The sequence below is a fragment of the Platichthys flesus genome, chromosome 9 (genome assembly GCF_949316205.1).
Source record: "Platichthys flesus chromosome 9, fPlaFle2.1, whole genome shotgun sequence".
Classification (NCBI taxonomy): Eukaryota; Metazoa; Chordata; class Actinopteri; order Pleuronectiformes; family Pleuronectidae; genus Platichthys; species Platichthys flesus.
The window spans coordinates 10,453,406-10,468,138 of NC_084953.1; the positions used below are offsets into that span (position 1 = coordinate 10,453,406).

A 14,733-nucleotide genomic window follows, 5' to 3' on the forward strand; every position below is an offset into this window, starting at 1 on the left:
ATGCAAAGTCTGGTTGATCCGGTTTTTTTAATTTGCAACAGGGTTTCTTGGTATTTAATTTGTTTTCTGTTGTAACTGAAGGAAAGAGGGAGAAAAGGCACATTCATCCAGAAAAAGTCTTTCTGCAGAGTGGTGATAACAAATTCAGAGGAGACATGATTGAGCCGAAAGGATTGATTCATGTCGTCCGGAATCTATCAAGTAGTGTCACATCTTTCTGAGAGAGATATTATTCACGCGGAGCAATTTTTCATCATCCCCTGACCAAAAGTATCATGTTCGAGCGGTAGAGAACATTTTCTAACAACACGTTAAAAAAATAATTTTGTGAAAATATTTTAGCCAAAACATACAAAAATCAACCAAGATACTCAAGTGAAAATAAACAATTCAAGGCTTTCTTTGGACTTGAGTGAGAGTCGATCAGATTACATGTAACTTTGTAAGCGTTCAACGAGGGGAAATTGGATTCACATGGCGGCACCTGTAAACAAAAAAACCAGCTCTCTGAGGAAATGGCTGTTCTCTCCAGCACAGTGCAAATGAAAGGGACATCACTGAAGATGGATGTCTGTTGAGTGGCTACCTCCATTTCTTCTCATGTGCTCTACAGTGTTGTGCATGAACGAACGCAAAAGAACGCGTTAATTGAACACGTTCACTTTTATGAGAACGATGAACTGAACGCAACTCAATGACAAATTATGAATTTGAACGGTGAACACGTTCATATTGTAGCGTCCTCGCGTACAGACGACAGGAAACTTCTCTCTTTATGAGTAACTTTATTAAAGTCCAACGAACACATCACACTTCTTGTTAGTAACTCCGACACTCTTATCATCCACCACTGTATTCTTCACTCGTCTTCCTCATTCACCCTTGATATGCCAACTCATCAGCCAATGAGAGCCTGCCATCCCACAAAACCCTACAGCCATTGGCCTAGAATTGTCACGTGCCCCACCCCTACCTGTTTAACGCTTTGGACATTTCAATACTTTCTCCTCAGGAGAGACGCTGTCTAAATCGAATGCTTTCACCATGTCGTTGCTCAGTGCCCGTAAAATGTCCACGATGTAGCTTAACCTAAACCAACTAACTCGACTTCGCACTACATTATCCATCACTCATGGCACACATATGCAGACCAATCAAGCAACGTTTTCCAAGTGTTTTCTTCTCTGGCCAGTGTCTCGGCTCCGAACCGTAGTTGGGAGCTCAGCTCACTGGTCAGGGCCAGCCCTGGTAATGTTGGCGCCCTAGGCGAGATTTAAAATTGGCGCCCCCCAACATACACAGGCAAACTGTCATGCATCCCCAAGAACTTTTGAACTGTAAACAGATGCACACACAGGCAGACAAATTTGTAAGCTATAAAAAACAAAAAAAAAGATATAATAAAAGAGTCCTGTACTGATAGCATATCATGTCATGTCAACACAAATAAACATTAATGATGTCCACAATCGGGGTGATTCTTACCTCTATATTGTTCTTTCTTCTCCTCCTCTACTTTGCGGTGCTTTCTGCGCAATGGGCTTCTGCGCAGATGTGCGCGCGCAGTTTTGACATGAACTGAACTATGAACTAGTTCAGAATTTAAATGGTGAACTATGAACGTGAACTATTCATGTTTACTTGTATGAACTGAAATTTGAACTAGTTCATGAGAGGTGTAAACTTGCACAACACTGGTGCTCTATGTGAATGGATCAACACTCTAGTACTTTGTGATTTCCATTGTGATAGGGGTAAGTTTTAATTAGTGTTACACAAGTGATCTAGATTATAAAGATAGAAGCCTTTCCAGGGAAGGAAGGTAGATGGTGAGTTATTACATTCCCTGATAAAATCCTATTCGTCACTTGGCTGGCTCACTGTTTCGGAACAGAGCCGTCGTTCTTCTCAGCCTGTGGCAGTTTGTGTCAACAGGCCGCTGGGATTCAAAGGGACCAAAGGTGGAAATCAATAAGGTCACGTTGTGTTGATGCATTTTATTCTGGTCACAAATAGAGATGATTTAAGATTGAAGTCCCACCGATTTGGATTTTTGGGGGTAGATGCTGATACCTACTCAGCCTCCAATGTCCTGACAGGTTTTCATTTGAATAGAATACATTTAGGTATAATCTCTGTACAAGAGCAGCAAGAATTACATTATTTGACATTCCAAGGTGAACAAAACATTTTGATGTATTTAGAAAATTATTAAAACAAATTAGATACCAATATTAGAGAATACATCAATACAGATATTTCAGCTGATATATATCATTAAAAAGAAAAATGGTAATGATTCCTAAGATTTCCTTGTAAAACCCTGATGATGAATAAATGTAATTGATTCTAGATATTTAACAGTTTACCTATACACTATTTTATGAATAACTAAATAAAAAGAAAACACAAGTACAACCAAATATGTAGTACTTGAACAAAGATTATTAACATGTTCCTTCTTGCAAAATGTATCAAGAAAAAATCTATGCTGCATCATTCATTCAGTACAATTAAAGTTTACATATCGGGAAAAATTAATTTGTTTGAAAAGCTCATATCGGCCACTATCCGGATTGAACCTTTATCAGCTGCAGACAGTCACATATAGAAGAGTGGCGTGAAAACAGGATATCTGTGGTGAGACCAAACACTATAACCTCCTGCAGACATATAGGGGAGTTACTATGGATGGCATACCTTCTTTCTTTGTTGCAGGCATGATATGCATAGCCTGATACAGAACATGACAAAAATGTGTGGGTCTTTGCCAAACACAACACTGCTTCTATCAGCACCTGAGAAAGAAAAGAACAGAAGCATTGTACAGTCGGGGACACGGAGGACGCAATGTCCTGAGATGTCCGATTTGGGCATGAAGAAGCGGCGGAATGTTTCATAAACAACATGTGGGGCTTATTATAAAGAGCAGGTCCAGGAAAAGTGGCTTATTGAAGTCTGATATATAAAGAGCTCACACGTGACTTCCATATAAACCAATGAGCTATTAAGTAACTGACCTGGCCTCAATGCTCATGTCAGTGCTGCTTTGAAAATAACTGTGTTTCTGGAGCAGTAATAAAGTGCTAATTTATGATGGTGAGGAGAGTCACACATGCACAGCAGTCCGTGCAGGTGTCGTCTTCCCTGCAGAGGTCACAGTTTTATGTCACTGCCCCAAAGTGACCAGGCCGACTGTTTTCACTTCTGCCTGGAACCATAAGGTCATCAACAACAAACAGTCAGAGCGTCCTGTCATTTTGAGGAGTTCTCAATGAAGATAACTGAGAGTGTGGGCTGTTATGATACAGTGGCACGGTGGACAGTCGTCCCAGGTTTGATCCCCAGTGTTGCCGCAGTCTCTCTGTGTGCAGTTTGCATTTTCTCTTTAGTTAATTGTCCACTCTGAGGAGTTGTGCAACTGAGTGTGAATGGTTGTTTGTCTCTGGATCACGTTGCCTCGGATATCACACTGGTGTTCTTACAGACCGGAGCTGTTTATATGACTTTATACTTGAATGTCCCCTGAGGGAAATATGTTTTCATCTATGAATATGTATATGTTTTTTGTTATTGTTTTTTTACACTCGAAAAAGGAAAGGGCAGAAAAAAAATGAACCGATACTTACATATTTTGACTGGCATACATCTTTAAATAACACAGCAGGATACAGATTACTGCAGTGAAACATAATAAATAATAAACCTAATTGTTGTAACAGACGTTCTAGTTGTAAGACGGAAGATGGGTCATTGTTGATTTGGAATAAATGTATATATTGTATGTTTATTTAACACTGTATAACTATATATTATAACTAAATGAACAATGGCTGAATTTCATATGGTTGATCCCTTTAATGTCTGGGAATCAATTAGTGGTGTGGTTTGCTCTGAAGGTTTGTATATGTGACTATTGATTTTTTCTCTTTGTTCACTCAGTTATAGAACAATATCCAGATTCAGAAATGATCTGTGATGAAATGATTTGTATCATGTATCAGTTTGTAATTCTGCCATTGGTCACAAAAAGGAAAGGAGAGAAAATAAAGACTCATGAAGACAGTCTCTTAATAAACAGTAATTTATTTCTGACTGAAAACTAAAATCGTCTGAACAGCACATTTCAAGGGCATCGTTAAGATATTTCCTCCAAGGCTCAGTGATCACGTTCATACAGTACACTTGGCATGTACACGGCGTCTCCTTCAAAACAAAAGAAGTACAGAAAATAAAAAGAAATAAGCCCATTTCACAAAAAAAAAAATCAAAGAAGAAATCAAAGAGTTCATCGAGTAGAAAGATGACTGATTGTACAATTACCAAGCGTTTTGGTTCTAAGCCACAGAGAAAGAAACCTGATCGCCTGACGACAGCAGGCGACAGCAAAGGAGGCACAAAGACGTGGAAGCACAAACAGGACATCCCATAATATGCTCATAGACAATCTACTGGGTTCCAGCTTTAAAGTGTGAAAAATGTTTAATAGTTTCCATTGTTTTGTTTCGTGGGACATTTGTTTTTTTTTCCATGGTAAGCAAAGTGTTGGTACATTAAAAATCTAAACGCATTCATTAAATACATTAAAATTTGCTTTTGTAACAAAACCCTTTCTCGGCATGTGAAAACAAAAGATGGCTCTTCTTCTGCTTAACGTTTTGTGCACAAAGACCTTCCATCCATCCCAAACAAACACCTTTTCCATTCTTTATAATATTTATATATATATATATATATATATATATATATATTCTTACCCTCACCAACTTACTCCACCCCCTCTGCCCATTGTTCTCTTTCACAAACCCTCCGACGATCATTCACAGACTGACAACTTGACAGGAAAATAAAGAGTGCTGGATAAAAACATGAGGTAAGAAAGTGGTCTGATTATAGATCATGCAGGACATGCAAAACAGCAACAAAGTATAGGGATGGAGAGAAAGTATAGAGGAAAAAAAATACAAAAACTAAATGTGCATTTATAAATGGGGGGGAAAAACAAACAAAAAAATAACATACACAGCTTTGCGTCTTTGGTTATAAAGTAGGTCGAACAATTTTCACAGCTTTTCATCCCCCTTACCACAACCACAAATTCATAATTTTTCATTTTGACAAAGAAAGTCTAAAAAGAAAAGTAAATTATTAGTTTCTTTATCGAAACAGCCCAACACATAAATCATATCTTAACAACTGGTGTTCTCCTGTACAAACCCTCCTCCTCCTCGCTCTTAATACTTTACACTTTACAAAATATACATTCAACCTGGATTTCACCTAATGCAAGCTCAGCCTTAGTGTTAGCACTATCTTGTGAGAAGAAACGTGTCCATCATGGAACTTATTGCCTACTTACTGAGATCTACTGCGAGAGACAACCAAATTTAATACCTGACAGATTCTAAAATACCAAAAAGACCAAAGAGAAAGGTTTCTTTTTGCTTTTTAATAAGTATCTTGATGACATTGTTCATTTACATTATGAAAATAGCAGCCCTGAAATAAATAAATGCAAATACTAAAACTGAACCAATTAAAAAGTATCACGATTCATGTCAAAAGTATGGTGGCTCTGAGAAAACAACACAAGCGTTTGTTGCAGCATATGACAAGCTGGGGGCGCTCCACTCGAGCCGGCCCCCTGGCGTCCTCCTCCGCTCAGGGAGGATGAATCATTTCCCCCCCCTCTGCTGTCTTCCAGCCCTGGAGTGATGTGGGGTAGAGATGCTGGGCTGGATGTTTTAACCGGGCCCTCGCAGGGGCATCGTCCACTTCCATCACTTGTTACCCGAATAGATCGGGCCCTCTGTGCCCTTTGACCCCTCCCCAAGTCCCCTGCACAAGATCAGCATGCTGTTAAACGGTTTAGACTGGCTCCCCTACCCCTTTCCTTCGTTCCCCGCCTCTCTGCAGCCAAACACAGGGCCAGAAGAAGACTTTTCAATCGGTGGTAAATGTCTTAACAACGTGAAGGCCTGGTGACGGCAGTGTGCACACATCGAAGCATGGCTCTAGGTGAAAAACAAACATGTCGCTGTTGTTGATTTTTCCTCAAATGGGACATACTGAGCGCAGAGCAGAGCCTTTTGCTTTATGGAGCTAACAGGACGGTAGCAGTTGTCTTTTTCTAACAGAATCTTCTGCTCCTGTCTGTGGGAGGTGTGTGTTTTTTAAGCTTGTATTCTGGGGGAAGGGGGATCACGCCGAGGTGATGTTTGGCTGATGAGGGACGCTCGGGCTCCCCTCGTGATGAACTAAGGGGTTGTTGTTGTTGTTGTTGTTTGTGACGAGCGGGTGTTGCTGCTGCAGCAGCAGCGGCGGCGTGTTGCTGCCCTGGGTGAGCTGACCGGACAGCTGGCTGAGCTGATCCGTGTTGGCCAGCGACTTGAGCACGGCGTTTTCGCGCTCCAGCACCGAGTTCCTATCATACAGCTCCTTGATCTGTTCCTTCAAGACCTCCACCTCCTCGCGAACAGCATACATCAGGTGGCTCTTCACCAAGTCCTGAGAGAAGACACGACAATGGAAACTTAAATTACCACACAAAAAGGACAATCACTCTACATCAGATTCCATCTTCTAAGGGAGGAAAGCAAAATATGTCTTCTCAGAGCTCAAGGCGATAGTTGATGTTTTTTTTTTTTGCGACATCTTTAGCACCGATACGTCACGGCCATGAGGATTTCAACAGCTTCCTTTTTAAAGAGGTCAGTTGTCAATCAGAGGGCAGCGGCTGTGTCAGCGTGGTTGAGTCAGTTGTGTTACTTAGCGTCAGCAAACACGGTTATGAAACGAGTCATTGTACAGGCTTGCAGAGAACGTGGGTCAGCTGACCATGTTTGCTGTAACGAGTGGAAAACTCACCATTGCCTGCTCAATCTTGTTATCGATGGCAACGACGCTGGCCCCGGATGCACTGTGGAGAGAGAGGAAGAGAAAAAAGTTACTTCAGGAGATCAGTCTCATGTCTACCACGTGCAACGGACTGAAATCAGCTCGGTCGTATTCACCAACTGTCAAATCTGCTCCTTTAAGGGACAAACACACCCTCATATTTATCAAAGAGAACATTGAACTATTTTCAGAAAAAAGAAAAAAAAATCTCAGGGAATGCGATGAACTGATTTGGAATTAAATGCTTTTCCAACAGATATACAATTATCTATTTTTAGTGATCTTGAGAGAAAGTGTCAAAAGGAACACTTTAAAATCCTGCAGAGGGCCTGTGTTTGATGTTGTTAAAGGCAAAGTGGGATATTAGAGACATGGCCCCCATCCTAAACACAAGTCAGACTGGGTTACATCACCATACAGGTCATTTCCCATTCCATTAGAGGTGGGAGGGAAAAAAGGTCTCATGCTAAACACGACCCTCAGCACAGGTTCATACTTTTCTCCATTACAGCATTGTGTACTTTACATACACAAATAAACTTTGATGTCAAAATACTGGAGGTACTTTAGCGTGACCTTCATCACACTAAACACTAAAGAGGTTCGCCCACAACTCCCACTGCCATCTCTTCATTTATAATCTCAATCTGAGATTTCTCTTTAAATGCCTTTTCTTATTGTATTTCATAACCTTCCAAGTGTATATTTCGTGAGTCAGCTTCACATGACATCTTTCAACAGAAAAAAAAAGCATGTTTCCAAGTGTCAATAAGAATATAGTCAAGTCTGTGTCATATACACTAGTGTAGAAGCAGCAGGGGCTGAGATAGCAAAGCTCCTGGACATGGTTTAAATTCCAACATGTCAGCAGGTCGTGGTCATTATCAGTCTGCCTCCACAGGACGTGCTACAGTGAAGGCAGACCACAGATCATGGAAGGAGGAAGACTTCACTCCTGCAGGAGCTGGGATCCGGGCGCGGCTAGGATCGGTTTACACACGATCAGATCTCATCGCCTCCGCTCTCTCGGTTAAAAACATTAAATCAGATTCTGAAGGGTTTACGTATCCCCTGTTGCTTCTTTCTGAATCCAGCTGGTTAGAACCGTTTTCAAAAACCACTTCAGAGCAGTGAAACATCTTGTTTCGAGACCTCGTTTCTCCTCCGCGGGAAGAGAGAGAGGAACCCAAACGCATCTCGGTTTAACCCACAAAAGACGATTCACTTACTGAGCCTCGATCCAGATCCTCACACAACACGACGCCGGCAAATGTTGAGTTAACGTCACGGCGGGAACAATATATAAAAACACCAATCGGGAGCTTTTTATCTTATTCTCCAGGAAAAACAAGCCTCTCTCCTACGCGCACAATCACCGCCCCGCTCGGATGTGGCTGCAGACACCAAAAAAAGAAAAGCAAGTACCGAGTCGTGTTGGTGCCGCTAGAAGGTGCTCTGACTTCCCGGAGAGCGACCATGAAGTCCAGACGCACTACCGTCATGTTTGGACACAGCCTGAGGCCACATGGTGAACGTGCAGCGAGAGGAACACAGAGTGAAGAGCTCAGAACATGTGCGCATGAGCCCAAACGCCTTTATCGACATGACACGCGTGCGCGTAATTTTGGTCTTTTTCAAAGCGTAAACTTTTTTCCGTGTGCGTAAAGATGAAGCGTGAAGTTTATCGGCACTTAAACTCATTGTGGATCCGTGTAAATACCTTAAAAACAAGATATATATGCATTAAAGACATCGTTGACTTAAAGGGCAAGCGTTGTGCACCACCACAGGATCATGTGGAGCCCCAGTGCTTTATCCAGGACTTGACAGCCTCATGCCGGAGCGCACGTAAGCAACAAGTCGCGGTGGTGGTGGGTGGTCAAACCGGGGGGGGGGGGGGGGGGGGGCATGAAATACAAACACAAACCCAACATGATGCCACTAGTGGGACCACACAGAGAGGACAATGGGTCGAACAGCTTATTGGAAAGCTCTTGAAACACTCAGAGAAAGAGGACAAACGGCAACTTCACATAAACAGCATTGAGTTAATATGAGTGTCCAAGAGGCAGAGCGGCCGCAAACCCACGGACTCGAACAATCACACCGACCACATGGAGGTCCACTCATCCCAAAGTAAAGCTCTCAGAGAAAGTTCTGTACCTGGCGCATCTCGCTCTGTAAGTCATCAAACGCCCCGAGTACGTCGGTGATGCTCCGGGCGAGCAGGGCAGGCTGTAGCTCATTCTGCAGCGCATGTCGGTGCCGTTTCTCCGAAGCCTCTCCGAACTTAAAAACAGATTGACACTGGGTTCTCTGTGCGCGTGTTGCGACGGCAGCGCCTCCTGTTTGACTTCGCAGCTGAGGGGAGTCTTAAAAGCCCGCTAGGTCACATGGTTGGCAAACAAGGAGGCGGAGTTGAGCCTGATCTCCCTCCTCCCTGCACCTCATTCACTCCTGGACAAGTTTCACTACTCTCTGCAGCCACTGTGCCAACAACTTAATCGCTCCAGAGGCACAGGACGACTTATTCCACAGATAAAGCCGTAATCAGAAGAGGACGTAGTGCTTTTGTTTTTCTTCTGTTCATGTACGGACAAACAATGAGGTCTTGATGCTCTTGTTCTTTTCTGTTGGCACAAAATGTCAAACCATAGGTGTTGGCTTTATTCACTGTTTGGTCTCCGCAACATTTTCAGAATGTTTATGCACATGTGAACCTGTCAAGCTGCTTTCAGACGTGCACCAAACTCCGGATGGCCTCTCCACTTTCTCTTCCTGTCAGCCCGTCAGTAAAAACTCTGGAGAATGTCAGTGTGCATTACAGACAGAGGTTCATGTGGAAGATGCAGTGGAATATGTCAATTTGGAAAGACAAGTGTTGATGTGCTGTAAACCAAAACAGCAGAATTGATATGTTATGTACGGCCTCCTGCCGGCTCTATTTAGGCGTCACTCCTCACTTGAACGCTCTGGACATTTTCCTGTTGTTGGAAACGCTGCTGACCCCGACAAGCTCCTACTGCGTTCTGCATATGTGAGAGGCAAAGGTCAGATCACGTCCAGACCATATGGGTTCACACATTATCTGGAGCTCGTGTTTGAAAACAGCTTCAGTGTTCTTTTTAATTTGATTATTCAACAGCTGAGGTGTTGAGGAAAATGTGAAATTGACTGTGAAGGGTGACAAGGTGAACAAGGACGCTCGTTCTCCCTCAGGAACTGTATGTTATCGACACATAACCAAAGAAAAAGGATTATGCTGTGATGTTTTCATTGGTCAAATTGACTAAAATCCGTGTACTGAAACGTCATTGCATGTCACACTTAATCCCCTGGGTGAATTCATGTGCTTTGCAAGTAAGTAATCAGAGTTCCACATTTCCCCAGTCTTCTGCTTTCCTTCCGGTGGCAACACCAACAGCAAAACACATGAGGCAAAGTTAGACTTCAAAAAAAGTTCCACCTCCTTTTCTCCGCTCATCGGCAATCCTGTCAAACTGCAGAGCCAGATGAAAGATATATTATTACAAATCTAACTGCAGTTTGGTGATAATGAACAGCATGACAGATCCACACTGACGCGTCGACTGTATGGTAAATGAGTTGCATTCCTCAACAAAGGTCTTGCTCGGACGTGTGATGCGAAGGCTGATAAACAACAAGAGGTGTGGACATTCCTCCCTTTTTGAACTGAGCATTTACACATCTGGGACAAAAAAAGAGAGGAATGTTTACAAGCCGAGGCTGTAAAGTGTTTTTATCAATAATAAAAACAAAAACAAGGATCATGCAGGCTACATTAAATCAGTGTTGCGGAGTGACTGCGAGATCGGGCCTGAAGGTGATAGAAGAGACGTTAGAGGGGAAAGTCAGTGGACTCGTTTGTTGCCATTCACCGTCCAAGCAAAACAAAGCAAACTGTACATTTTATACAAAGCGGAAGACATGTGGAGGTTTATATAAGGGCCTCTCGCTGCGTTAACCTCAACATGGGCCATCCCCGCAGACTGCAGCAGCACAACCCCCCCACAACAAAGTCTGCAGGACCACAAGGCAGCACATTCCAGATCGGGACACCTCCGACTTAGAGGCCAGCGCCTCCCGACCCAGACATCTGTGTCAGAGCCACCATCCCGCTGGGCCAGCACACAGTCACGCTGCTCCGAGAGGACTGGTTATCAAAACAGATCTGCAGCCTCAAAGTGTTTGGTTTGATACCAGCTCCGGTCGTTTCCATCATCAGCATGTGTCCTGTTTGACACGGGGCTGCGACCTGCTCACGCACCGCAACACTGATCAGCCCCAACATCAGGAACTGCTTTTTCTGTTTCTGATCAGCACACTTTATTGAACGTTTTCAGTGGACCCGTTTCATAGGAGACACGTGCAGGAGCAAAGTGTACTCGCATCTCCCCGTGTTTGTCACATGATGTTTCACGGTGCCAGAAATCCAATGTGGCACACGTCCCCAACCCCGAGCACGCAAACACTCACCGTGGGGGGAGGCAGCTGGGTAAATTAGACCTCAGTGATAACCACCCTCCTCCTCTGCGAGTGCATTTCAAAACAATAGGAGGAGGGTGAGCTGTAACAACAGAGGGAGTGCGCTCACTCACTGACGACTCACTGTTGTCCCCTTTCAAACTGCTTTAGTGCAGCTCTCATTGTTTGTAGATGGAGTTCAGCTGCTGCACCAGAAGAGGTCAGCAGAACACTCATAAGAGCAACTTCAGGCAGAAGTCTTTCTTCAGGGATCACAATTAACTCATTGTTATGGCAGAAATCAGCTAATTATATGACAACACTTGGCAAAAAAATCCCTCCAACGTGCCACCATATGCTTATTAATATTTACAGTTGTAACAAGGGAAACTTTAAATACAGTCACTAGTGCTACAAGTAAGTATTGAAAGAGAGGTTTTCATTATAAGACTTATGTTGCACTTAAACCAAATAAATATAAAATAATGTTAAGGGTTGTGTAGCACTACACAGAGGACGAATATATAGGGCATATAACCATGTTGGTCCTAATGTGGTCCTGCAGCCAAAGAGGTCATTTATTTATGAAGAAGGAAAAAGTTTTTTCTATCTGACGGCTTTACAGCAGAAATAAACCAGGGAGAAAACCTGTCGAACAATAAATATGTCCAAAGACTAAAGTTTTACCAATGTTAACTAACGCCAAAAATGACATCAGAATGCTTATTTTCACAATAGACAATTGAGACAACCCTCTCTTCCCTGTCCCCACTGCACATAGGCCTCCAGAAAGCAACAGAAAACCCCGGAAATGCAATGTTTCCGAGAACTGGAATTGGCTTATTGACATCACTAAGTGAAAGATTGAAAAGGAAAAATCCACTGCATGACTCCACAACCAACCAAGCTTCTCAAGCCGCCTCTCAACACTTTGCTCGCCTAATGATCCCCTCTCTGAGAACAAAGAGACCAGTATCTTTAAAGGGAGACTTCTCAACAGGAGACGTGTGAGTCTGACGTGTTTACCTATCTAGTTAGACAAATTAGATCATGGCAGCAGCCACATCCAGTTTTCCGTGGAAACCTCCACTGAAAATAAGGTTTTAGTGTTTTGATTTTTAGATCAATTATGTCTCTTTCCAGGAAAACTTGAGACTTTATCCAAGGAAAATTCTTTAGACATCTCTAAGGCTGTAAATAAAAAAACAGAAGTATCATTACCTCATACCACAAGAAAACATTCCATTATGTTGTTGATTTTACCTTAAAACTGAGCAAACAAGTTAAGGTGAATATTTTTGCATCTTGTTAACAATAATGATTTGCATTGTTGGATCGCATTCTTGCTTGTCATGATCCAAACAACCGCAAATCTATCTTTGGTTATGCATCCTTGAAATTTGCATTTTGGACTACAGTAGTCACAAAAGGAAAGAATCTTGCCAAACTGCTTCTGTGCTGAAACTGTTCAAACAATACCGACAATTGCAGGATGCTGGGAGTCAGTTAATACGAGTCTCTGAACGTTGAGTATTTATTGGATGCTCTGTTTTCGGGTCGTCTTTTGTAAGGGGAGGTACACGCTGAAACAATACAGACTAAACAAAATAAGACGGCGCTCAGGGACTGCTTGTTCGGAGATTGAAGCTTTATTTTTCCAGCACTAAATCAGAGTCATGAGTGGGTGAGTCTGGTGCCACCGAGCTTCCTCGTAAACAGCCCAAAGGAACTGTCCCACTCGTACCCTCGCCTGTTACATAATCCCCAGACTTGTTCACAAACATGGCCTTGTTGTGCATGTCCCACGTGACATTCCCTCTAAGACCGTCAGCTCGCCCTAACACATGGACACCTTCAGAAGACGCCTTGGTGGATGAATTAGACGACAGGGAGCACATGCTTGTTTCGAAGCCCTTGAGGAGTTGATACAGTCTAAGACGACTTTGGGTCTTCAGACAGCGGAGTCTTAATTTTACCTGTGTCGGAACTAAAATAGCTCCTGTCAGGGATGTTTGTTAACGGTTGCAGCGTCATCCCACCCAGCTCCTGAAGAAATAATAAGGAGCCACAGTGTAATGTGACCATCGAACTCCATGTGCAAACAGTAGGGGACCCAGGGTTGCTTTAAATAATCACTACCTACACGGTGCTCGAATGAAAGCAGATCATTAGAATGCACCACGTCTCAATATCTTATTTCATGACTTTTTCTCAACTACCCTCAGTGATTTGGCAATGTGCCACTTGTTTGGCCCAACGTGGCTTGAGACCCCACAGAAATGTGTTAAAAGTAACGGTTACTCCTGAGGCCTTGAGGGGAAACTCCTGGCACCTCGCTGTTAACGAGCCTCTGTATTCACCAGAGCATTTATCACGGGATCAAGGACTTAGCCTCATTTGGGCTTCCTCTCTGAGCTACAGGGTCTGGGTCAGACTAATGTCAATAGGAGCAATGCTGTGAAAACTCTGGGACCTGATACATGTCTCCCATTAGTTTTTAACTGCTGCATCCATCTCATTTATTTTTTTTAAACTTGAGCTTCAGGACTTGATGTTACACAGCGGAGACTGAGAATAATTGTTAGCTGTAACCCCCGATAAAACATACAATGTTTAACTTCTGGCGCTAGGGGTCTCTCATTCAATCAAAAACAAAAGACCTAGCTCGACAACATCATGAAGCAGCGTCCCATCATGGGAGAGTTGTTGTCGGGCAAAGTCACTGGGAAAGCAGATAATGACGCAGCTAAAAGGCAACCAAAATGAAACAGAGGATTCCTCTGTGTTAGAACATTGTTGGATATATTTTGAATAATGCAAGTACACAAGTAAACAACTAATTAAACACAAGTCTAGACATTTTAATCAAGAATTATTACACATAATACCTTCAAATTGAAGCAGAATGCAAAATGTACTTCCTCAGATAATCATTCACTGCATGGCTGTGTATGGCTGTGCACGCCAATTGACCCTCTGCTGATCCGAACAATAGAAGCCTGTGGTTATATTGGGTATCTCCCAGTTGTGAATGCCTTCCACTGAATAAGTGTGAAGCAAGACGACATTGAAAAGGCTGCATGTGTGCGCAATGTTTCCAAAGATAAAGTTGATAGGATGAAAATGCTGCCACCTACAGAGCCCTCTTTGAGGCACGAGGTCTGTAACATCAGCCGTTCAAAGTCTTTGACGATAATGATCTCCATTCATCGATCCCTCCCTGCATGTAAAAAGGCTTAAGTCTGTGATGAGACCTCTGCACTATGTCGAGTCATGTCATATCCATTGAGGATCTGTAGTTAGGGATTTTGCTGGAGGGAACGTCCCTCCTTTACAACCACTGAGGAATCT

At 42.9% G+C, this 14,733-nt stretch overlaps 1 protein-coding gene across 2 annotated transcripts in view; it reads right to left on the minus strand.

Annotated features, from left to right (window-relative positions):
* Positions 1-4,068: 4,068 nt before the first annotated feature.
* The window catches only part of tsc22d2 (TSC22 domain family 2), a 33,498-nt gene continuing 22,833 nt past the window's right edge, over positions 4,069-14,733 (minus strand). For both annotated transcript variants that reach the window (XM_062394923.1, XM_062394924.1), the window contains 2 exons: positions 6,868-6,919; positions 4,069-6,507 (listed from right to left, as the gene is read on the minus strand). In XM_062394923.1, coding sequence (XP_062250907.1) covers positions 6,202-6,507; positions 6,868-6,919 — 358 coding nt within the window. In that variant the 3' untranslated portion in view covers positions 4,069-6,201. The remainder of the gene's footprint in view (positions 6,508-6,867; positions 6,920-14,733) is intronic.